General features: G+C 43.2%; 1 protein-coding gene across 1 annotated transcript in view; it reads left to right on the forward strand.

Moving 5' to 3' along the window:
- LOC132824467 (alpha-parvin) overlaps window positions 1-25,733 on the forward strand; it is a 125,962-nt gene that overhangs the window by 66,420 nt on the left and 33,809 nt on the right. Inside the window, exons 2-5 of the mRNA XM_060839009.1 lie at window positions 4,916-5,005; window positions 5,108-5,178; window positions 7,130-7,232; window positions 17,878-18,018. Of these exons, the coding sequence (XP_060694992.1) occupies window positions 4,916-5,005; window positions 5,108-5,178; window positions 7,130-7,232; window positions 17,878-18,018 (405 nt within the window). The remainder of the gene's footprint in view (window positions 1-4,915; window positions 5,006-5,107; window positions 5,179-7,129; window positions 7,233-17,877; window positions 18,019-25,733) is intronic.

The raw sequence follows: 25,733 nt of genomic DNA on the forward strand, positions 1-25,733 counted from the left end.
ATCCATGCCCATATCATCCACTATATGAGGGTTGAAAGGGGTCTTGCAGTTATTACCAATGGGTTCAAGCGCATGTCAGAGTTTGCAACCCCAAAATCTCATTTGCTAACCTCATTGGGAGCACTGATATTCTTTTCTGTCACATACTTACCTAATTTCCCCATAAGTGCATCTATACTATTTACTTCAACCACTTCATAGAATCCTTACTGTGTGGAAACAGGCCATTTGGCCCAATAAGTCCACACAGAGCCTCCGAAGAGTAACCCACTCAGACCCATTCCCCTACCCTATTACTCTACATTTACCCATGACTATTGCACCTTGCCTACACGTCGCTGAACACTATGTGCAATTCAGCACAGCCAATTCACCTAAGCTCCACATCTTTGGGCTGTGGGAGGAAACCAGAGTACCCAGAGGAAACCCACACAGAGACAGAGAGAAGGCGCAAACTCCACACAGTCATCCAAGGTTGGAATCAAACTTGGGTCCCTGGCGCTGTGAGGCAGCAATGCTAACCACTGACCCACTGTGCCACCCCACTTACAGAGAGGTGTACAGCATGGAAACAGACTCTTCGATCCAACTCATCCATGTCTACCAGATATCCCAACCTAATCTAGTCCCACCTGCCAGCACCCGCCCCACATCCCTCCAAACCCTTCCTATTCATATACCCATCCAGATGTCTTTTAAATGTTGCAATTGTACCAGTCTGCACCACTTCCTCTGGCAGCTCATTCCATACACATACCACCCTCTGTGTGAAAGGTTGCCCCTAAGGTTTCTTTTATATCTTTCCCCTCTCACCCTAAACCTATGTCCTCTTGTTCTGAACTTCCCCACCCTAGGGGAGAGACTTTGTCTATTTATCCTATCCATGCCCCTCGTGATTTTATAAACCTCTAGAAGGTCACCTCTCAGCCTCTGACACTCGAGGGAAAACAGCCCCAGCCTATTCAATCTTTCCCTATAGCTCATACCCTCCAACTCTGGCAACATCCTAGTAAATCTTTTCTGAACCCTTTCAAGTTTCACAACATCCTTCTGCACATTCTTCACTATCCTATCTACTTGCAATTCTCCTTTCAAGGATCTATGAACCTGCACTCCAAGATCTCATTCAGTAACACTCCCTAGGACCTTACCATTAAGTGTATAAGTTCTGCTAAGATTTGCTTTCCCAAAACACAGCACCTCGCAGTTATCTAAATTAAATTCCATCTGTCACTCCTCAGCCCATTGGCCCATCTGGTCCAGATCCTGTTGTAATCTGAGGTAACCTTTGCCGTCCACTACATCTCCAATTTCGGTGTCATCTGCAAACTTACTAACTATACATCTTACGCTCACATCCAAATCATTCATATTACTTATGATAGCAAGTGCAACATTGTTACCACTGTTTGGATGAGGAACTTTCTTCCAGTATCTCTTCTGGATTATTTGGTGCTATCTTATATTGATGACCTCATTGTGATCCTCTCCACAACAGCAGACCTCGGTACCATTCTGTGTACTGTATGGACATAACTTCTAAGGCTTGAGCCAGTGTATAGAAGTATAAGTGGTTATGCTACTAAATTAGTAATTCAGTGAACAAGATTTTACCCCAGCCATTTGAAAATTTGAATTAATCTGAAAATGAAAAGTGACCCTCCAAGCAAGTCAAAAAGATCTAACCAGTTCATTAATGCCCCTACATGGAAGGGGATATTGCCATCCTTATCGAGACTGGGCCTAGATGTGACTCCAGTCCTACACCCTAAAGTGGGTAACACTTAGTGTCTTCTGAAATGATCTAGCAAGGCCTTATCCACACTTCATTGCTACATTCTCAAGACAGCCAGCAGTCTGGGCAGTCAGTCCACTCCCCAAGAATGAGCCTTTAAGAAAGGTCATAGCAGCATTTTTTTTTCAGTTTATGTAGGACAGGCCAGTCAAGTGAACAGTTGTAAGAAGATTGAGAAAAATCAATGTATAAGTGTATGAAACAATGAAGAGAATTGTAACTTTTTATTTCCCCCAGCTCTGCCTTCCAGCTTTCAACCATCTTTGTAAATCGGTTGGCCACAAGCCAGTGTAACAGACTAAATGACCATCTCCTTTCCTGTATGAAACCTATGTTTCACCTTCAAATCTCCTTTCTACCATAAACCAACCTACTTAAGTGATGTAACTGTATTGAACTAGATTGTCATTATGGAGCAACTGACAGTCATGTTGATTTTAATGGGGAAATAGTTTGAAAATGCATATTGTTTGGTGAATTTGTGTTAATGCAGTGATTTCAGCATTGAAAAGTGTGTGCAGCTCAGCATTATTTGATTTACAAATGTTTGGCGTGGAGTCAGCAGCTAATGGAATGATTATAATGTTCCTTCGAGTAAAGAGCTTCCTGTACAGCCTAATAGAATATTTGACCAGAGATGGCAAGCAGCCCTTATCTAATGTTTGTGTTTTCGAGTAAAATTACAGTGCAGGTGATGAAATAGCTCATGCCACATTTGGAAAAGGTTACCATCCGATCAAAGCTCCGTGCTGAAGATGCTGATATAAAACGAGCTAAAGTGCTGCCTGCTTTGGCAAACCTTTGATCTTTTCATTGGCACCGTCATGTTGAAACCTCTCCACATTCTAACTCAGCAACCAACATCTCGATAAGATTCCTTCAACTCCTCAACCATTTAAGATCTTCATACACCTCCACCTCGTTCAGCAATAAAGTGCTCACTGATGTTCATTTTGGGATCTTCCAGACCTACCCAGCTCCTGAAGGAAAATGAGTGTGAGCTGCCGTTGACATTAAGCTATATTTGCTCAAGTGTGGTATTATGGAGTCTGAAGAAAAGTTGGGAATGGTCAATAAGTGCTGGCCTAGACAATGATGGTCTAGATTCTTTGATCAAATAACATAAATTTGGAGGAAGACGATAGTCTAATGGTATTATTGCTAGTCTGTTAATCCAGAGACCCAGGTAATGTTTTGGGGTCCCAGGTTCAAATCTCCACATGGCAGATGGTAAAATTTGAAATCAGTAATAATCTGGAATCAAGAGTCCAATGATAATCATGAAACCATTAATTGTCAGGAAAAATCTATCTGGTTCACTGATGTCCTGTAAGGAAGGAAATCTGCTATGCTTACCTGGTCTGGCCTACATGTGACTCCAGGCCCACTTTAATGTAGTTGACCTTGAACTGCCTCTGGGATGGGCAACAAATGCTGGCCTAGCCAGTGATGCCCACATCCCATGAAGGAATTTTTAAAAATTACAGTCCTGACTTTGGATTGCTGAATAAGCTTTGAAAGTGAAAGAGTTATTTTTCACAAAATTCCTGGTGTCTGATCCACACCTGTAGCTGTAGTATTTTTATGGTTGGTTAAGTTACGTTGTTGGTCAATCCAGGATGTCGACGGTCAAGGCTTCAGAAACAGTAGCAACAATTTGTATTTGGCATTTCCAATAGTTTTAGCATTCTAAAATCCTACAGATTGCTTCATATAGGCTTCATCAAAACAAAATTTGATACATGAGCCATTCAAGCAAATAACCAAAAATGTGATCATAAACGTAGTTTTAATGACGTACAGGGTATCTTAACCTTCCTCTCCTTCTCTCCATCCTTTTATGGGTAGAATACCAGGGCTTCAGGCCTAGGGAACTGAATGTGTGACTACCAGTGTTGAGGTGGTATAATCAGGTATACCCAAGAGGCCAGAATTGAAGAAGTGCAAATATCTTGGAGATTAGTAGAGCTGGAGAAGGTTGCAGAGTTAGGGAGTGGCAAGGCTATAATGAAATTTGAGAATAAATGAAATTTTGAAATTTAGGCCTCATCATGCCCTATAATTGAGGAAGGTCATTGGTACAGCAGATGAAGGTAATTAGAACTTCTCCTGCAATGATGTCCTTGGGCTGAGATCACAGAGGCTTCATGCAGTCATGACCATCTAGCTTTGCACTAGATATAACTCTAACCAGTTTTCCCACTAATTCCCATTGATCTTAGTTTTGCCAGGGCTTCTTGATACTATACACAGTCAAATGTTGCTGTGATATCAAAGGAAGTAACTCCCTTCTCGCCTTGACGTCAACTCTCTTGGCTATGTTTGGACAAGACCATGATAGATCTGAAACAGTGTGCTTTTGTTGGAACCTTTTGGCCTGAAACGTTAATTTTCCTGCTCCTCGGATGCTGTCTGACCTGCTGTGCTTTTTCAGCTCCACGTCTATTGACTCTGGCTTTCAGCACCTGCAGTCCTTACTGTCTTAAACTGAGCAAAAATGTGCAGGTTACTGCTGAGTACAGGCTGCTTGATTACATTGCTGACAACATCTTCCACCATGTTGCTGCTGGTTGAGTTAATTGGCTAGAATTGATTTATCCTGCTTTTTGTGAAGGTACATCTGGGAGTAGGTGCAACCCAATAGAAGAAGTTTCTAGAACCTGTGGAGATTGCTAACTCTGAGCACAGCTGCTTTAAAGCCAGGCAAAATTTGCATTATCACTAAAACAACATCACAAGAATTACAGTCAATTGCTGAGAGATTGATGAGTTTTCCAGACCTTTTTTCCTCAATTAATTGGTTGCTAGTTCTGTTTAGATGTTTTCCTGGAAATTTTGTCAGGTGACCAAACTGAAGATTAATCCTCAATTAAGGCAGGCTCCTGGATAATTCTGGAATGTTGGCAATTCTCCTAATTAGCATTGGATTCATAACCTTTTAAGCCACTCCAGGGAGATCACATTGCTTCTGGAGAGAGGCTGCGGCCATGCTTGGTAGGTTCAGTAGAACAGTCCATCTCTTCCTGCCATTTGTTTTCAAAGTCACCATGTAAGGGAGAAGGTGCAGACAAATCTGCCTGTTTAACCTAATGCTTCTGTCTCTGTGTCTCTCTCACTCAGTATCAGAACTGCAGGAAGAAGGGAAAAATGCCATCAACTTGCCGCTCAGTCCCATCCCCATCGAGTTGGATCGAGAGGACACAATGCTGGGTAAGAGGCTCCTTTTTAAGTCAGTTTGACATGCTAAACTAAGTGAATTGGTGATGATTAAGTTCTGCTGCTGTACTTACAGAATAATTATTTACTTCCCAGAGGAAAATGAGGTTCGGACGATGCTTGATCCAAATTCAAAATATGACCCCAAACTAGTCGAGCTGATGAGGGTAAGAACAGAATATGAAAACTTGCCTTTCTTTAGTGACTTCGGAAGCTTTAAGATATTCCAAACACAGTACATCGAATATCCTTTACATAGTTGCGGAATGGGGAACTGTGTGCAAGTCAAGTTCCCACAAATCATAATCATCAATAACTAATCCTCAGGTTGTGTTTCATTAGAGCCACCTGGCCTCTTAACCTCATTAAAGCCTTGACCTAAGCATGGATACAACTGCTGAATCTGAGAGAAGAGTTGAGACTGACTGCCCTTGATATTTAACTTGTATTGCATCAAGGAGTCAATGGGAAGTCTCTCCATTAGTGGAAGTCATACCTGGCACAAAGAAAGATGGCTGAGATTGTTGCAGGCAAATCTCCTCAGCTCCAAGGTGTTGCTGTTGGAGTTCCTCAAGGTAATGTCCTCGGCCCAATCATCTTCAGTTGCTCCATCAATGACCGTGCCTCTATCCTAAAGTCAGAAGTGGGTATGTTTGCTGACTACTGCATAATGGTCAGCACCACTTTCACCTTCTCAGATAATGAAGCAGTCTCTATCCAAGTGCAGCAAGATCTGGACAATATCTGAGTATGGGCTGACAAGTGGCAAGTAGTGCTAGGAAATGACCAAAATCAACAAGAGAGGATCTAACTATGTACCCTTGACATTCGATTGCATCACCATTGCTAAATTCCCTACTGTCAGTTTATTGATCAAAAACTAAACTGGGCTCGCCATATAAAAATTGTGGTTACAAGAGCAGGTCACACGCTGACAATTCTGCATCAAGAAACCCTTTCCCTGTTTCCCCAACATCAGTCCACCATCTGCAAGTCAGCTGTGTGAGGGAATATTCCTTACTCATCTGGGTGAGCGCAGCTCCAAAAACACTAGCGAAGCTCAACTTCATCCAGGCCAAAGCAGTCTGCTTGATTGACACCCCACCTAAAAAGTAAAGGTAAAGTCACCAATGTCATTAGAGGGGGATGACTGGTGGTAGTTTAATCTGAGGGTCACCACACCTCAGTCGATTGGAGAGCTTGAGAAAATGAGTCCTTTATGGTAACCTCACCCAGTGCAGGAAATGAACCCACTCAATTGGTGTCACTCTGCATCATACACCAGCCATCCAGCTAACTGAGCTAACCGACTAACAGCTTCTACATTCACTGTCACTCTCAGTGCCTTCAGTGTGTACCATACACAAGAATGCAGCAACTCACTAAAAATTGTACAACAGTACATTTCAAACCCATGACCTCTGCATGCTAAGGGATGAAGGCAACAGATGTATGGGACTGCCACCACCACCACTACTACCTACTCTTTCCCCTTCAAACCTCATACTAGCCTGACTTGGAGCTACATTGTTGTTCCTTCACTGCTGCTGGGTTAAAATCCTAGAAGTCACTTTTTAATGGATGTATCTAAATCAAACAAGCTGTAGAAGATCCAAGAACATGTCTTACCACCACTTTCTCAAGGGCAGTTACAGATGGGTAACAAATGCAGTCTGTGCCAGCAATGCCCACGTCCCATGAAAGAATAAAAGCTATTCTTTAGTTTCATTTCATTGAAGCTTACAGTGGTACATCACAGGTGGCCGGTTAGGCATTGATGCCTGTGCCAGTTATTCTGGTCATTATTCAATTATCTCCATTCTCTTCATTTTTCTTTTCTTCTTGTATTTATTCAATTTCATTTGAAAAGTTACTATTGAATCTGCTTCCTCTGTCCTTTTTTGTTTGAAGGTGCATTCCAGATCACAACAGCTCTCTGTCTAAAACAAATTAGGTTTCCTGAAATTGCCTCTGCGTCTTTTGCTAATCATTTTAACAATGTGTGTTGCCTGGTTACTGTCCCTCCTGCCACTAGCAACAGCTTCTCATTATTTACTGTAGCAAAATCCTCCATGATTTTGAACATCTTTTAAGCAATGGAATGTTGTGTGTGCCCAGGTTTTAATTGACTGGATCAATGATGAGCTGGTAGAGGAGAGGATTATCGTGAAGGATTTGGCTGAAGATCTCTATGATGGGCAAGTGCTACAGAAGCTGTTTGGTAAGACTTTAATAATGGCAATCTCATGTTGATGGCAGATTAGGCTACAGATGAGGGATACTTAGTTAAGCATTGCTGTATTTTGGTGGTTTGTGACTACAGTTAAAGGCTGTGCAGAAAGAGATCTCACCCCATTGTACGACAGATGCAACCATCTGCATAACTCTTCATTACCCAGTTTCTTTATTCTTGCTCACATTGTTTTCCCTATTGGGTACAGGTTTCTCACTGAGAGTCAGTGCTCCAAATTCTCATACTCTGCTATGGCCAAACCTCAGTTGAGCAACAGCAGCCTTTTGATGCATCGAGCACAACAGAATCAAGCAAAATGGGGCATGATATCTTTAAGAAGTAGCACCCTCCCGTCTATTCTGCTAATGCACTAAACACTACTCTTTTTCTTAACCTTGCAAACTGGTTTTATAAATTTTGTTGTTTCTGGAGAGAGCAGCCTTTCTCACCTTGGTTAGTGGCATTGAGGGGCCACGATTTTTGAACTGGAGGCAGTAGGCCACGTCACTTCAGAGAGAGAATTACAGAATCCCTACAGTTTCCGAAGCAGGCATTCAGCCATCGAGTCCGCGCTGACCCTTCGAAGAGCATCTCATCCAGACCCACCCCTCTATCCTTTCCCTGTAGCCCTGCACTTCCCATGGCTAACCCGCACATCCCTGGACACTATGGGAAATTTAGCATGGCCAGTCCACCTAACCTGCACATCTTTGGACTGAGTTGGCCACCTTGCTGCAGGAGTTTGCTGTCAGACAGGGTAAGAACAACAGGTCCCCCTTCTCCAAAAGACATCAGTGAATCAGTTGGGTTTTCCAAAATTCCAATGAATTAATAGTCAACTTTTCCTGAGATCTTTCTATTTTCAAAAGTTATTTTAAAACGTTTCCAAAAGAAATTTTGCCAAACTGCCCATGTGGGAATTTGAGCTCAAGTTTCCTGGATTATACACCCAAACCTCCAAATTACTGTTTGAACGATAAAGCACTCGCACTACGGTACCCTTTGTGCTTAACCAAAGACCTCTTGCTGTACGTTTGCGAAAGAGACGAGACCAGCCAGTCAATTACATTGTGACTCCTTGAAATCTGCATAAAACGAATCTGTGGTAAAAGGATGCCAACATTTCCTTACTGAAGCTATTGTATAACTGCACTAAATACAATTGGCTTAGGTTTGGGCTGTATACAGAGAAGGTTAAAGGGAAATTTAGCAGAGATATGTAAAATTATGAGGTGAATAAATTAGGATAAATAAGGAGCAATTGTTTCTAGCACCAGGAAGATTGCTAACCAGAGCACACCGATTGGAGTTAATTCGCAAAAGTACTATAGGGGAAATGAGAACTTTTTGTAATGCAGCATATTATTGTAATCTGCAATGCCCAGTCTGCAAGGACAGTGGTAGCAGATTCAACAGTAACTTTGGAAAGAAGAATTGGATAAATACTTGAGATGAAAATATTAACAGGGTTGTAGGGGATGCAAGTGTGAGAGGAACTAATTGGATAGCTTTTTCAAAGAGCCAGTGCTGGCACAAATATTGATAAATTCTTACTGCACCAAGAGTGACCTACATTCGATTTGCAAAGAACCCAGTTTAATGCTCCTTTTTATTTATCAATGTAGCTAGCAGCAAAATAGTACCTACTTTATAATCCCCACTCCATCCCTTCTCATCTTATTTAGTGAGCATCGTGAAAATATTCTCAATAGTTATTTTTGTCCCTCCTGCCAGTGTATGTTATTGTGTCTGTGTGTGTGTCTGTGTGTGTGTGTCTGTGTGTGTGTGTCTGTGTGTGTGTGTCTGTGTGAGACAGATTTAACTATTGTCAGTGATGGAGTTTGGCCTTATCTTGGTTAATTTGTAATGAATACACAACTGGCTTCTGGAGACAATGTTTTTCACAGTTCTTGCTTCTTCAACTGGAGCTGATATTTTCCACAAGTTTATGTTTTAGACAATTATTACAGAATCATATTGATAAGTATTTTTTCTTTAGGTTTGTTACAGCTCCAAGTTACAGAACCATGCAGTGTAGTTGCTGATTCGCCTCACTGTGCCTGTGCCTTCCCGAAGTGAGCTGTTGGAGCCATTCCCCTGCTCTCTTCTCAAACTTTTCCCTTTCAATTATTTATCCAGTTTGGAATGTTATTATTAAATCTGCCTCTCTTCTTCAAGATTGTGGCAACCCATTTTGGGGAGATGGAAAAAGTAGTCAATTTCCCCTTTTGATTTATTTTGCTACTAACCTTAAAAATGTGGAGGAAAGAAAAATAGACAAAAATTGACAATTCTTGATAACTTGTAGCTGGAGTTTTACACACATCTTCCAATTTGCGGAATAATGTTTAAACTCTCAGTTTAAGTCTTGAGAACAGGCATTAGGTCGTGAGGCACAGGTGTACTTTTTTAACCCTAGATCTTAATGCGGCTAATGCTTGTCCCATGAGCAAGGAAACTTGGCACATGACTGAGTGGAAAATCAACTTAAAATGGTTTTGAATATCAACGCGTCCTGTCCATTTTATACAGAGGAAGTCATAGTTCATTCTTCTGAGCCAAGTCTTCTTTAGTTGAGTAAGTGTATGTGTCTAGAAAGAGAAAATATGAGGTTTTATTTTGGTTCCACTTTTCAGAATGCAGCCAGTGTAGCTGAGGTTAGTATTCATTGACATTGACATCATTTGCATCTACCAGCAGTGCTAATGGGTTCATTAACACAAGGTTTCACCTGAGAGAAATTCTGATCATTATGTTATCAGTTGCATGAATCTTTGTTGTGATCAGGTTTGATAGACCTTAATCTTTTAATTAGATTATGTGAAATTTGCTGCTGGATTCCAGATCTGAATGGAAATTTTTGAAAGTTATACAACACAGCACATCTGAGCAATTAACATATAGAGGCATCATCACCTGCAAATTCTACAAGATGTGCACCATCTTGCCTTGGAACTGCAATATTATTTCTTCACTGTCACTGGGTCAAACTCCCTCTCACAACACTGAAGGTGGGCCAGAGTCCATGGACTGCAGCAGGTTAAGGAAGCCCACTACCATCTTCTCAAGGGCAATAAGGGATAGACAATAAATGTTGCTTAGCCAGCAATGCTCACATCCTATGAAGGATTTTTTAAAAAAATGTTTCTAAGCCATAAAGTTAAAAATCACACAACACCAGGTTATAGTCCCAACAGGTTTATTTGGACGCGTTAGCTTTTGGAGCACCACACCTTCATCAGGTGCTATACATCCCAGTCCATCACTGGCACCTCCAAATCATTTCTAAGCCATATACACTAGATACAAAGTAAAATCTAAAATTCATGATTAACGTCAGGTAAATGTGACTTAACAGAAACTGTGGTTGAACACCCTGCAGACTGTGCTTTAAATGTTTGATGTGGTCCAGACTAATTCCATGCAGACGTGAGTGACACTGTATGTCACCAAATATCATTAACTCTGGCTCCTTCATGAGGATCTCCAATTCTTCACTTTCAAAAATCTCACTTTGGAATGTCTTCAAAGTCTCTCTGACTCAGATTGCCTTTGGCTGCTTGTGTTGGTACATTGATCTCTTCTCCTCAGAATGAGCTCCTACAACACCGAAGACTGCTTCCCACCATCAAAGCACTCTTAACAGTTTTAGTCTTTTTTCAAGCAGCTAATTGCATTGTGCTGTTGCCAGATTTCTATGTGCTCCTCTCTTTCTTAGCTGCATCAAGCATATGCTGCTTGTGGGCTTCCTTCACCCACTTTCAAGTGTACAGAACTATCAATGGCTGTCGTGCTTTTTTAACTGAACTCTTTTCCATGGCACAGAGTCACTACTCCCAGTCCTTCTCCTGAGATCTAACTGCATGATGTTTGTGACCAGCAGCACTCGTACAGCCTGTAACCACTTTCTGCTTCAGCACTGTCCCAAAAAACGTACACCCTGAGAAATTGAAAACGGAGAACATTCTTGATCTCTACCCAAACCATCTCCATGACAACATAGCCTGCTTTGGGCTGACCTTTAGGGTTTACTGAATGCTTTTCAACCAAGTTGCCTTGATGTATTTTGATATCTACCACCAGTGATAATGAGTTAATTATAACAGGTTTCTGCAAATAGTGCAAACGTTATATAGCAATATATATACTGAGATGATCCGAGCTTTGAATACTCAACAAGCTGAATCTTTATAATCTGGCTTGATAAACAATAATCTATTTAAAGAAGAATCGAAGGTAAAAACAACCAACAAGCTTTCCAGTTACAAGGGGCGGAATCTTCCCAGCCCCTGAATAATGTGGGCAATGGTGAGTCAGTTGGCGAGATCAGCAGTAATAAGATTCTGAACATCAAAAACAAGAAAGTCTGATTTTGCAACCAACTATTAAGCACTGAAACAGGAATCTCATAAGTGAATGGCAGAAGCTGACTTGTATGGGATTAATATCTAATCTCACCTCATTGATATGCAGATTCCTAATCTCCCGTGTTGGCATTTCCAGAGATCGGTGTCAGAGAGGACACCTGGCAGCTCCAGCTCACCATGTGCTCCTCCAGGCCTCCATTTTGGACAGCAGTCACTAGTAACTTAGGACACTGTCTGTGGGGCAGCCTCTTGTCCCCATCCTCTCCTCTCTTCCCCTCACCCCCACACTGCCTTCTCCCAATCCAGGGCAACCTCTGATAACAGCCTGTGGGCTTGCATATGGTCAGGGTTGGACATCTGTATCACTGCCCTCCGAGGATGCGGATACTGAGTGTTCACAGCAGTAAGGGCCTGTTCTGTTTCTGACATCTCCCATAACCAATGGTTGCAGCCAGAGCAGGGTAATTTTTGCTGTGGTGCAATGAAGATGTTGAGTAATGGAAAAATGAAAGGAATGTGGAGATTCAGGGAGGGTGGGAGGGGGTCCTAGATTATTGGAAGCATTTCTGTTTTGTTTTCCCCTGTGACTATGTACATTATGAAGGGCAGCTCCAGCCTGGCAGCGCTTGACTTGGAGTGCAGCTTGGCACTAAAAATGACACCGTCGCTGGGAAGCCCGGGAGTGGTGAATCCTTCTGTCGTTGCTGAGTGGAAGATAGCTCAAGCCGGCAACCAGAGAGCTGTGGTGTACCTAGTGAAGCGAAATGCAGAGAATGGCATGAAAAATGTGGCTCAGGCTCACAAAGAGTAATCCTCTGTGAAAGTTGCCAAAATTGGCACTAGCGAATTTCTGATCAAAGTCAGCACCAAAGCTGCCAGCTAAGTGAGCTCACTTGTTGCTTTTATAGCTCCATCCCTTCTGTTTTAATTCAATTAAACAGACTTGGTTAACCTTCTGAACTGCTGGTCGTTGTATTGTTTTTCCCTCGGGCAATCACTGAAGCCCAACAGTTTAATTATTTACCTTCCTAGCCGTTAACCTCTGAAAACAACATAACCCCAACCTTTTACATGCACTCAAAGGTGCTTTAGTTGCATTTGTTCTATTCTCCACTGTTAAAGTTTAATTCCTGAAACTAAAACTTACCTCATAAGGCACATGAACTGTGAACTAGATAATCACTAGATAACTGGATAAAAATTTCTTTGTATTTTCAAAGTTGGATTGAGAAATAAGTATTGTTCAAAATGCATGAGAAAGTTCACAGATCTTTGGTATTATTTCATTGGATTTGTTATTAGATTAGATTAGATTACTTACAGTGTGGAAACAGGCCCTTCGGCCCACCAAGTCCACACCGACCCGCTGAAGCACAACCTAACACTATGGGCAATTTAGCCAATTCACCTAACCTGCACGTTTTTATTTGGACTGTGGGAGGAAACCGGAGCACCCGAAGGAAACCCACGCAGACATGGGGAGAACGTGCAAACTTCCCACAGACAATCGCCTGAGGCGGGAATTGAACCTGGGTCTCTGGCACTGTGAGGCAGCAGTGCTAACCACTGTGCCACCGTGCTGCCCACTAATGTTGTATGAATTAAGGCAATATGAACACTATGTTGCTGTAAAGTTTGTAAATTAACCCCTGGATCATGAAAGTTGTCATAGAAATACAATCCTTTTTTGTTGTTCATGGAAGTGACCTGAAACTCCTAATCTAGTATCATCTGTACGAATGGGAACACTTCACTGAAGATCTGCAGGTCTGTAATACTAATGTTTGTCCCAAACCAGATTTTAAATACTAAGATGTCAAATATGTTTGCGTATTTGAAGAAGAAATGCAAAACTGGTTGTTGTGTGTTGGTTTTCCCTGTGGTGATGAAATTACCGAGCTCTTCCTCAGCCAATCTTCCTAGCCAGCCAGCAATTGAACTCTAACTGACCTCAAAATTTACAGTAAGTAGAACTTGACATTAAAAGGTTCACTGTGGTACAAGGAAATTGTTCTGAAGAGGCTAATGCTCATGTTACACTTCCTCCACCCATTTTGCTCATGTCACACATTGTGGATGGATACCAGGATGTCTACTGGAGCTTTTGGAGGGACCAGGCATATTTTTATCAAATCCTTAAGGTTCTCATCGTCATGTCTGACCAAATGAAATAGTACTTATTACTGCTAGGAATGCAGTCTGTTCTCTCAGGGCAGTGTCTCTTCTGTAGATACTCAAAGGTGTTATATCCTCTCCACTTCTTACTAGATGGATCTAAGACACAGGATTGGTAGCAGTGAATTATAAAGCTTACCTGTTACCCCATTACTGGGAAAGGTGGTAAATGCCACAAGGTAACAGCAGGTATCAGGGAAAAGTATCATGATTACGGCTCCACTATAGTAACAAAGTAATATCTGTTTCCATATAATACCTAGTAAAACAGTTTATCACCCACCTTACTGGGTACAATACTAAGGAAGGTTGGCTGGTCATATGGCACTCAGTATAGTCATGATGGAATTTTATGATAGAAAATACAGCAGGTTTTCCAAGAAGGCCTCCACGCAAAATAATCCTATTTCCATTACACGTGAATATTATTTCCTATTTTAGAGACAAAAAAATTGCAGGCGCTGCAATGCAAAATAGGCAGGAGACTGGAAGAACACAGCAAGCCAGGCAGCATCAGGAAATGGAGAAGTCAAAGTTTCCGGTGTGACTGTTCATCAGGACTGGGAGTGGGTGTGGGGGAGCTGCAGAGAAAGGGGATGGTGAGGGCAGGGTGGTGAGGTGGGCATAAGGGAAGACAGGCAGAGGGTATTGGTCAATGGAAGGAATGAATCTGCAAGGTGGCACTGAGCAGTGGAAGGGAGGGGGAGGGGCTGGGAAGGGAGTTTGGGGATGGAAAGGGAGGTTTTTCGAAATTGGAGAACTCAGTGTTGACTCCTCTGGGCTGAAGGTTCCCAGGCAGAAGCTGAAGTGTTCCGCCAATTTGCAGTGTGATTCATTGTGGCATTGGAGAAGTCCAAGGATGGTCATGCTGGAAACGGAGTAATTAGGGGAATTGAAATGGGCAGTGATTGGGAGGTCTGGTCAGCCCCTGTGAGCCCTGCTGAGATGCTTGGTGAACCGTTCCCTAAGTTTATGTTTGGTCTCCCCGCTGTAGAGAAGACCATATTGGAAGCACCTGCAGTGCGGAAACAGGCCCTTCAGCCCAACAAGTCCATACCGACCCTCCAAAGAGTAACGCACCCAGACCCATTCCACTACTCCTAACTAAAGCATCTAACTAATTGGGCAATTTATTATGGCCAATTCACCTGACCTGCACATGTTTTGGATTGTGGGAGGAAACCGGAACACCCGGAGGAAACCCACGCAGACACGGGGAGAATATGCAAACTCCACACAGTCAGTCGCCTGAGGCTGGAATCGAACCCAGTCCCTTGCGCTGTGAGACAGCAGTGCTAACCACTGAGCCACCGTGCTGCCCTGATGCAGTAAACTAGGTTGGAGGAGAGGCAGGTGAACCTCTGTCTCACCTGTAAGGACTGTCTGGAACCCTGGGTGGAGGTGAGGGGGATGATGTACTGACCGGTTTGCTTCTTTTCTGGTTGCAGGGGAAGGTACCTGGGGAGTTGGAGGAGTCGGTGGGGAAAGTGGTGCAAACCAAGGACTGTCCATGGGAAGCGGTCCTTGTGGAAGGCGGAGAGGGGTGGGGAGGGGAAAATGTTCTTGGTGGTGGGGTCTATTTGGAGTTGGCAGAAGTGTCCAAGGATGATGCCTTAGAAATGGAGACAGGTGAGGACCAGGGGACTCTGTCTTTATTGCATTTGGAGGGACGTAGTTTAGAGCAGTGGAACAGGGAATGAAGGTGGTGTGGTGGAGGACTATCTGGATAACAAAGTGGGGGGAAGCATGTTGTTCAAAATAGGTGGACATCTGGAATGCTCGTGAGTGGAATGTCTCCTCTTCCGAGCAGAGGCGGAGAATTGGGAGAACGGGATGGGGTTCTTGCAGGAGACTGGGTGGTAGGAGGTGTATTCCAGCTGGTTATGGGAGCCTGTGTTTGTAGTAAACGTCCATTTGGAGACTGTGTCACTGGAGATGGAAATGGTGAGGGCAAGTAAGGGGCGGGAGGTGTTTGAGATGGACCAAGTGAATTTGACGGCTGGGTGGAAGTTGTGGGCGAAGTCGATGAACTGCTCCAGTTCAGCCTGGGTGCAGGATGCTGCACTGATGCAGTCAGCGATATAATGGCCCACCCCAGTTAAGTCTGCCTCTTTGTTAGCTAAATCGAACAGCCCCACCTTCAGTCCCTATACAGGCACTGTGTCCTCTTACATCGATGACTACATCAGTGCAGCGTCCTGCACCCAGGCTGAACTGGAACAGTTCATCAACTTCACTCACAACATCCACCCGCCCTCAAATTCACTTGGTCCATCCCAGACACCTCCCTCCCCTTTCTTGCCCTCGCCATGTCCATTTCCAGTGACAGTCCTCCGACCGATGTTTACTACAAACCACAGACTCCCATAACTACCTGAACTACACCTCCTTCCAACCTGCAGGAACTCCATCCCGTTCTCCCAATTCTTCCACCTCTGCTGCATCTGCTTGGAGGAGGAGACATTCCACTTGTGAGCATCCTAGATGGCCACCTATTTTGAACAACATGCCTTTCCCCCTCTGTCATCCAGACCACCCTCTGCCGCACCCCTCCATTCCCGGTTCCACTGCTCTAAACCCAGTTGCTCCAAATGCAGAGACCCCCTGGTCCTCACCTACCACCTCTCCAGTCTCCACATCCAACGCATCATCCTTAAACACCTACGCCAACTCCAACTAGACCCCACCACCAAGTACATCTTTCCCTCGCCACCCCTCTCTGCCTTCCACAAGTACTGTTTCTCATCGACCGTCCTTGGTTTGCGCCACTCTCCCCACTGATCCCTCTGAATCCCCAGGTACCTTCCCCTGCAACCGGAAAAGATGAAAAACCTGCCAGTACACACCCCCCTCACCTCCATCCAGGGCCACAATCAGTCCTTCCAGGTGAGACAGAGGTTCATCGGCCTCTCTCCTAAACTAGTTTACTGCATCAGGTGCTCCCAATGTTGTCTTTTCTACATCAGGGAGACCGAACGTAAACCTAGGGAACAGTTCACCGAGTATCTCAGCCAGGTCCACGGGGCTGACTAGATCTCCCAGTCACTGTCCGTTTCAATTCCCCAATCACTCCCTTTCCAACATGACCATCCTTGGCCTCCTCCATTGCCACAAAAAAACTAACCACGAACTAGAGGAACAACACCTCAGCATCTGTGTGGGCAGCCTTCAGCCTGGAGGACTCAACATTGAGTTCTCCAATTTCGAATAACCTCCCTTTCCAGCCCCTGACTCCCTTTCCAGACCCTCACCATCCCTTCCACTGTTCCCTGACACTAACTGGATTTGTTCCTCCCATTGACCATTCCTGATGAAGGGCTTTTGCCTGAAACGTCGATTCTCCTGCTCCTCGGATGCTACGTGACCTGCTGTGTTTTTCTAGCACCACACTCTCAAGTCTGATCTCCAGCATCTGCAGTCCTCAATTTCCTCCCTGTCTTCATTTATCTCTACTATACCACCCTGCCCCCGCTAATCCCTTTATCTGCAGCTCCCTCTACACCCACCCCAGTCCTGAAGAATGGTTAAACCCGAAATGTCAACTTCTCCACTTCCTGATGCTGCCTGGATGGCTGTGTTCTTCCAGCCTCCTGCCTGTCTACCTTTTTATTTCCTATTTTAACACTTGCAGCTCATAGGACCACACATTGCTGGGTTCTGATATTTAATTTTTCACGTTGGTCTGATTTTATGATCCAATGAGCAGACATAACTCCGACTCCAATTAAATACTCTAGACTCAATCATTTCAATGCTCTCCCAACCTCCCACCTTTGTAAACTTGATATCCTGCAAAACTCTGCTGCCTATGTTTTTACTCGCATTAAGTCCCAGTCAACCACCCCCAACTGTTTTCAGTGACTGTTCTGGTGCAACATTTCCTTAATTTTGTTTTTAGACATTCCATGCCCTCACTTCTCCCATTCTCTGTAATCTCCTCCTCCTCTACAACCTCATGATTTCCAAAACTAGCCTCTGGTGGAAGAAGCTCGAGGGGCTGAATGGCCTCCTCCTGTTCCTATGTACAAGTTTACTGTGTAAAAGCTGCCATTGTTGAACAATTTACTGATGTTCCTGTTTACTTTGTGCAGAGAAACTAGAGGGTGAAAAGCTGAATGTAGCTGAAGTGACGCAGTCGGAAATTGCCCAGAAACAGAAACTGCAGACTGTTCTTGAAAAGATCAATGAAACGCTTAAACTGCCGCCCAGAAACATCAAGTGGACAGTTGATAGTAAGTCTGATTTTAATGGGGGGGGAGTAAAGGTCGGTTTGTTAAAATGTTCAATTGAAGATCTTTTACCTAAAATCACAGTCAACCTCTATTTCAGTAAAGACCAGGAGAGTTCTTGCTGGTCACTTAGCCCACTATTTATCCCTCAGCCAATGTCAATGTCTGGTGATTATCACATTGCCATTTCTGTGATTGTATTGTGCACAGATTGATTCCTGTATTTCTTATAACAGTGATTATGTTCTGAAAGTGCATAACTGCCTTTAAAACTTTGGTGGCAGGATTGTTTAAATACAAATATCTTGTTTCCTTGTTCAAACCTGCTGCTGAGTGATGGGTGATTAACAAAGTACATATATTTGAACATTCTCTCACTTGGGTCCTGTTATGGAAAAGGATAAGCTTTCCATAAAAGTTAGTTTTTAATTGGAGTAAGATATATTTTGATGTTATGAGACAAGGACTTTCAAAAGTTGATTGGATAGAGTGGTAAAAGGACATCTATCTGACAAGTGGAAGGCTTTCAATCGTGTGACTATAGGAGTTCAGAGGCATTTTGTTCCTTTTAGAGTGAATGGTAAAGCTGGTAAGATTAAGGAACAAGGGTTGAATAAAGATATTGAGGTTCTAGTCAAGACTAGGAGAAAGTGAGGACTGCAGATGCTGGAGATCAGAGCTGAAAATGTGTTGCTGGAAAAGCGCAGCTGGTCAGGCAACATCAAAGGAGTAGGTGAATCGATGTTTCTGGCATAAGCCCTTCTTCAGGAGGGCTTTTGCCCGAAACGTTGATTCTCCTGTTCCTTTGATGCTGCCTGACCTGCTGCGCTTTTCCAGCAACACATTTTCAGCTCTAGTCAAGACTAAAAGAGAATCTTATTTTAGATAAAGACAACTTGGTTCAATTGAATCTTTTAATCAATATAAAGAGTGGGGCATTCTTAAGAAAGGAACCAGGAAGGTGAAGAGGGATATGAGAAAACATTGGCAGATAGGATTAAGGATAATCCAAAGAGATTCACAAATATATTAAGAGCAAGAGGATAACTAGAGAGAAGGTAGGGCCCCTTAAAGAGCAAGGAGGTCATCTTTTGCTGAACCCCAGGAGATGGGAGAGATACTAAACAAATATTTTGTGTCAGTTTTTACTGTGGTGAAAGAAATGGATGCTAGAAGACATAGAGAAAAAATTTTGATGTTTTAAAAACAGATCACGTTACTGAAGAGGAAGTTTGGTAGGTCTTGGAGAATATAAAGATGGATAAATCTCCTGAACCTGATCTAATGTATCCCACTATGTTGTGGGAATTAAGCGAGGAAATTGTGAGACGCCTTGCAGAAATATTTGCATCATCATTAACTCCAGTTGAGGTGCCTGATGACTAATGTTGTACCTTTGTTTCAGAAATATTTGCATCATCATTAACTCCAGTTGAGGTGCCTGATGACTAATGTTGTACCTTTGTTTGAGAAAGGTGCAAGGGGAAACCAGGGAAATATAGACCTCTGAGTCTGACTTTGGTTGTGGGTAAATTGTTGGTAGTGATTTTAAAAGATAGTATTTGTGGACATTTAGAGAGGCAAAAATGGATTAGGGATAGTCGGCATGATTTTGTGTGAGGAAGGTCATGTCTCATAAACATGATTGAGGTTTTTGAGCAAGTTACCAGAAAGATCGGTGAGGGCAGAGCAGTGGGCGTTGTATACTTAGACTTTAGAAAAGATACCTTTCGATAAGGTTCCGCATTGTGGGTTAATTAGGAAAGTTAGATCACATGGGATTCAGGGTGAACTTGCTAATTGGATGCATAATTGACTTAACAGTAGGTGACAGAAAGTGGTGGTGGAGGGTTGCTTTTTGGACTGGTAGCCTGTGAGAAGTAGTGTTCCACAGGGATCAGCTCTGGATCCTATTCTGTTTGTCATCTATATAAACGATTTCGATGGGAGTATCGAAGATATGGTTAGTAAGTTTGCGGACAGTATCAAAATTGGTGGCATAGTAGACAGTGAAGAAGTCTTTCCAAGATTACAAAGGGAACTTGATCAAATGGGTCAATGGGCTGAAAAATGGCAGACTGAGGTTCAGTCTGAATAAATACGAGGGATTGGATTTTGCTACAGCAAACAAAGATAAGAGTTACACAATTAATGGAGGGGCCTTGGGTCATATTGTAGAACAAAGGGACCTAGGGGTGCAAGTACGTAATTCTTTGACATTTGCGTCACAGATGGACAGGGTGGTTAAAAAGGCAATTGGCACACTTGCCTTCATTGTTCAGTCCTTGAGGATAGGAGTTGGAACATCATGTTGAGATTATACAGGATGTGGGAGGTGCTGGTGTTGGACTGGGGTGGAAAACGTTAGTCACACAACTCCAGGTTACTGTCCAACAGGTTTATTTGGAAGTCCTAGCTTTCAGAGCACTGCTCCTTCATCAGGTGGCTACAACATTTGAACAGATGCATAAATAGGAAAGATTTGGAGGGATATGGGTCAGAAGCAGGCAGGTGGGACTACTTCAGTTTGGGATTATATTCCACATGGACCAAAGGTTCTGTTTCTGTGCTGAGTGACTCTATGTATAGGATTTCCAGAGACTCCTTTCTCACCTTTTTAAATGGTTAGTGAGCTCTGACACGAATTCAAAAGCAGCAATGGGTATTGTTCAGGCTGTACAAACTCACTGTCCCTGTCTTCACTGCTTTGTATCTTCTAACTGTACAACCTACAGAATAACACAGCCTTTACTCTATTCATTGAGATCTTCATTCATGTAAGTCTACCTACTTGAAGACTGCCAACATGAAGCTCTTGCGTGTGGAGAGAGTTTTAACCGGCTATCACTTTGCACCAAATCCCAGTCCTTTCGACACTTAACATAAGTGTTAATAAAACCTAGAAGAATAAACAAAAGTATTGGAACCAGAGCTAACTAGAGAAATTAAAGATATTATTAGATGAAACAAAAAAGCTTACAGTGTCGCCACGTAGTAAGCCTAAAGATTATGAAGTTTGTTTTTAAAAAAAATTCAATAAAGGGTTATCAAAAACATGAATGACGAGGGACAAAAAGTAAAATTTGAGAATGAAGTAGTCATTCCTCAGCATGTGGGAGGGTTCTGTTTCTGAGAATATCTGCAAATGATAACAATTACGAATGTGAAGCTCATTTAAAAATACAGATTAAAAATGGTGCCTATGTGAGTTTGCCCACAAATGTTGAATTTGTTGCGACTTAATGTTTGGGACGGATAGACGAATTTTAGGAATCACAATCCTGCAGCCACAGAGAATTTACTGTAATTTGAACTTGTTTTTTTAAAAAATCTCAAAGATGTTGCATGAATGCCAAAATAAGGAATGGTTGTAAACATGGACCTCCTAAACGCAGAGACTGGAGAAATTATAATGGGAAATTAGGAAGTAGCAGGACATTAAATAAATATTTGGTGCCTGTCTTCTAGTTGAAGATGCAAGGAACATACCAGATATAATGAAGGATCAAATGAAAGTGAGGGATATAAAGAAACTAACATCAGGAAAGAAATATGACCAGTTTAATCAATGAAACTAAATATCCAGAGACAGATGGACTTTGAAAGAGGTGTTGATTGAGAATGCCTGTTGGTTCACCAAAGAATTGAAATGTAGCAAATATTAACCTGCTACACAAAAAAGAAGAGAATTAAAAAGATGGGGGACTACAGGAGTTGGTTGGCCCGAAGTCAGGAGTAGGTGGAATGCTTGAATCTATTAATAAGGTTGTAATGACAAAGCATTTGGAAAATTGCAAAATGATTAGATAGCATCAGTATGATTTTATGAAGGGAGATCACGTTGGAAACATCTGGATATTTTTGAAGTTATAACTTGCAGCGTAAATAAGTGAAAATCAATACATGTATTTGAATTTTCAGAAAACATTTAATAAGGAGCCATGCAAAAGGTTGTACTCAGGTTAAAGGTTGACTAGATTGTGGGGTAGTATGTTAGAATCGATAAAGAATTGGTTAATTGGTACAGAACAGAAGGTGGATAAATGGGATATTTTCAGGATGGGACCATATGACATTGGTGATTTATCCCAAGGGCAGTTTGTTCCAGGCTCAGCTATTTGTATTGTACATTAATTCCTGAGGTGAGAGGATCTATTACATGTATAATAGATTAATGTTTACTGACAACGTAAAGAGTAAAAAATGAGGTCTGCAGATGCTGGAGATCACAGCTGCAAATGTGTTGCTGGTCAAAGCACAGCAGGTTAGGCAGCATCTCAGGAATAGAGAATTCGACGTTTCGAGCATAAGCCCTTCATCAGGAATAAGAGAGAGAGAGCCAAGCAGGCTGAGATAAAAGGTAGGGAGGAGGGACTAGGGGGAGGGGCGATGGAGGTGGGATAGGCGGAAGGAGGTCAAGGTGAGGGTGATAGGCCGGAGTGGGGTGGGGGCGGAGAGGTCAGGAAGAGGATTGCAGGTTAGGAGGGCGGTGCTGAGTTGAGGGAACCGACTGAGACAAGGTGGGGGGAGGGGAAATGAGGAAGCTGGAGAAATCTGAATTCATACCTTGTGGTTGGAGGGTTCCCAGGCGGAAGATGAGGCGCTCCTCCTCCAGCCGTCGTGTAGTTGTGTTCTGCCGGTGGAGGAGTCCAAGGACCTGCATGTCCTTGGTGGAGTGGGAGGGGGAGTTAAAGTGTTGAGCCACGGGGTGATTGGGTTGGTTGGTTCGGGCGGCCCAGAGGTGTTCTCTGAAGCGTTCCGCAAGTAAGCGGCCTGTCTCACCAATATAGAGGAGGCCACATCGGGTGCAGCGGATGCAATAGATGATGTGTGTGGAGGTACAGGTGAACTTGTGGCGGATATGGAAGGATCCCTTGGGGCCTTGGAGGGAAGTGAGTGTGGAGGTGTGGGCGCAAGTTTTACATTTCCTGCGGTTGCAGGGGAAGGTGCCGGGGGTGGAGGTTGGGTTGGTGGGGGGTGTGGATCTGACAAGGGAGTCACGAAGGGAGTGGTCCTTGCGGAACGCTGATAGGGGAGGGGAGGGAAATATATCCTTGGTGGTGGGGTCCGTTTGGAGGTGGCGGAAATGGCGGCGGATAATACGTTGTATGCGCAGGTTGGTGGGGTGGTAGGTGAGAACCAGTGGGGTTCTGTCTTGGTGGCGGTTGGAGGAGCGGGGCTCAAGGGCGGAGGAGCGGGTTTTGCCGGGGGTGGACGTGATGGGGTAGAAACAGATGTAGAGGATTAAAACATTTTAAATGTTCTGGATAATCCAAAATAGAGGACAGGAAAAATTTCTGGCTGCAACAGCTGTTCCTTTTTTGAGGTATTTTAGGTGCTGGAGGTGATTTCCTCAAATTCCAGGAGCAACAATTACTGTTTTATATGCTGTGGCATTGTTTTGGAACTTTGGGAGAAAAAAAAAGTTAAAACACCAGCAGTTTTAAAAGGAAGAACAGACATAGGAAACACATGGTGAGGTCAGTGCAGGAGAGAGAAAGAAACTGACACTGCCTTTGCTGTTTGAATTAATGTATCGCTGGACATTGGAGTGTGTCTGAGAAAATTAACCAATAGTGATATTCACAACTGATTTTGGAGGAACTGTTTGGGTGAAGTTCACAGCACAGAATCAGATCGGTGTATTGTTTTAAGTGGCCTACAGAAAGTCTGCAGTAGTGAGTAGAGTTGGTTCTTTCTTGATTATACATTTTTGGAGATATGTCTCTTGATTAAACTTAAAATATAAGCCATGACTATTAATTTAACCTGGGGCAGTGTTTGTAGAGGAATAAGACGATATTTTCTGGGTCTGTAGATTGTGAAGGAGCAAAAATGGCCTTTAGTAGAGTGATATGTGCTGCTTCGAGGAGAAAGTGAGGACTGCAGATGCTGGAGATCAGAGCTGAAAATGTGTTGCTGGAAAAGCGCAGCAGGTTGGGCAGCATCCAAGGAACAGGAGAATCGACGTTTCGGGCATAAGCCCTTCTTCATTCCTGAAGAAGGGCTTATGCCCGAAACGTCGATTCTTCTGTTCCTTGGATGCTGCCTGACCTGCGCTTTTCCAGCAACACATTTTCAGCTCTGATATGTGCTTCTTGTCAGGTGTGGGAGTTTAAAGAGAGTTTAAGGGTTACTGCGGATTATATCTGCCATAAATGCTGTTGGTTGCGAATCTTATCAGATCGAATGGATTGTTTGGAAAGACAGTTAGAAGCAATGAGGAATTTGCAACAGCAACAGTATGTGATGGATGGCAGTTATAGGAAGTGGGAAAATCTCAGATACAGTCACATAGATGGGATAACTCCAGGAAAGGTAAGAGAAGTAGGCAGCTAGTGCAGGAGTCTTTTGTGGCTATACACATATACACATTTCAAACAGGTATGCTGTTTTGGAAAATGTAGGGGGTGATGGATTCTCAGGGGAACATTGCACAAACAGCCAAGTTTCTGGTATTGAGACTGGCTCTAATGTAATGAGGGGTACGTGAGGTTCCAAGAGATCAATTGTGTTAGGGAATTCTCTAGTCCGAGGTGCAGACAGACGTTTCTGTGGCCAGCAGCAAAAAGTCAGAATGGTGTGTTGCTTCCCTGGTGCCAAGATCAAGGATGTCTCAGAGGGTGCAGAATATTCCCATGGGGGCTAGGTGCCAACAAGAGGTCATTGTCCACATTGGAACCAATGACATAGGAAGGGAAAAGGTTGAGATTCTGAAAGGAGATGACAGAGTGTTAGGCAGAAATTTAAAAAGGAGGTCCTCGAGGGTAGTAATATCTGGATTACTCATGGTGCTACAAGCTAGTGAGGGCAGGAATAGGAGGATAGAGCAGAGGAGCTGGTGTATGGGAGAAGGATTCACATTTTTGGATCATTGGAATCTCTTTTGGGGTAGGAGTGACCAGTACAAGAAGGACGGGTTTGAAGGGGACTAATATACTGGCAGGGAAATTTGCTGGAACTGCTCGGGAGGATTTAAACTAGTAAGATGAGGGGTTCGGACCCAGGGAGATAGTGAGGAAAGAGGTCAATCTGAGACTGGTACGGTTGAGAACAGAAGTGAGTCAAACAGTCAGGGCAGGCAGGGACAAGGTAGGACTAATAAATTAAACTGCATTTATTTCAATGGAAGGGGCCTAACAGGGAAGGCAGATGAACTCAGGGCATGGTTAGGAACATGGGACTGGGATATCATAGCAATTACAGAAACATGGCTCAGGGGTGAGCAGGACTGACAGCTTAATGTTCCAGGATACAAATGCTACAGGAAGGATAGAAAGGGAGGCAAGAGAGGAGGGGGAGTGGCATTTTTGATAAGGGATAGCATTACAGCTGTGCTGAGGGAGGATATTCCTGGAAATACATCCAGGGAAGTTATTTGGGTGGAACCGAGAAATAAGAAAGGGATGATCGCCCTATTGGGATTGTATTATAGACCTCCTAATACTCAGAGGGAAATTGAGAAACAAACTTGTAAGGAGATCTCAGTTATCTGTAAGAATAATAGGGTGACTATGGTAGGGGATCTTAACTTTCCAAACATTGACTGTGACTGCCATGGTGTTAAGGGTTTAGATGGAGAGTAATTTCGTAAGTGTGTACAAGAAAATTTTCTGATTCAGTATGTGGATGTACCTACTAGAGAAGGTGCAAAACTTGACTTACTTTTGGGAAGTGAGGCAGGGCAGGTGATCGAGGTGTCAGTCGGGGAGCACTTT

This window comes from Hemiscyllium ocellatum, chromosome 18 (genome assembly GCF_020745735.1).
Source record: "Hemiscyllium ocellatum isolate sHemOce1 chromosome 18, sHemOce1.pat.X.cur, whole genome shotgun sequence".
Taxonomy (NCBI): domain Eukaryota; kingdom Metazoa; phylum Chordata; class Chondrichthyes; order Orectolobiformes; family Hemiscylliidae; genus Hemiscyllium; species Hemiscyllium ocellatum.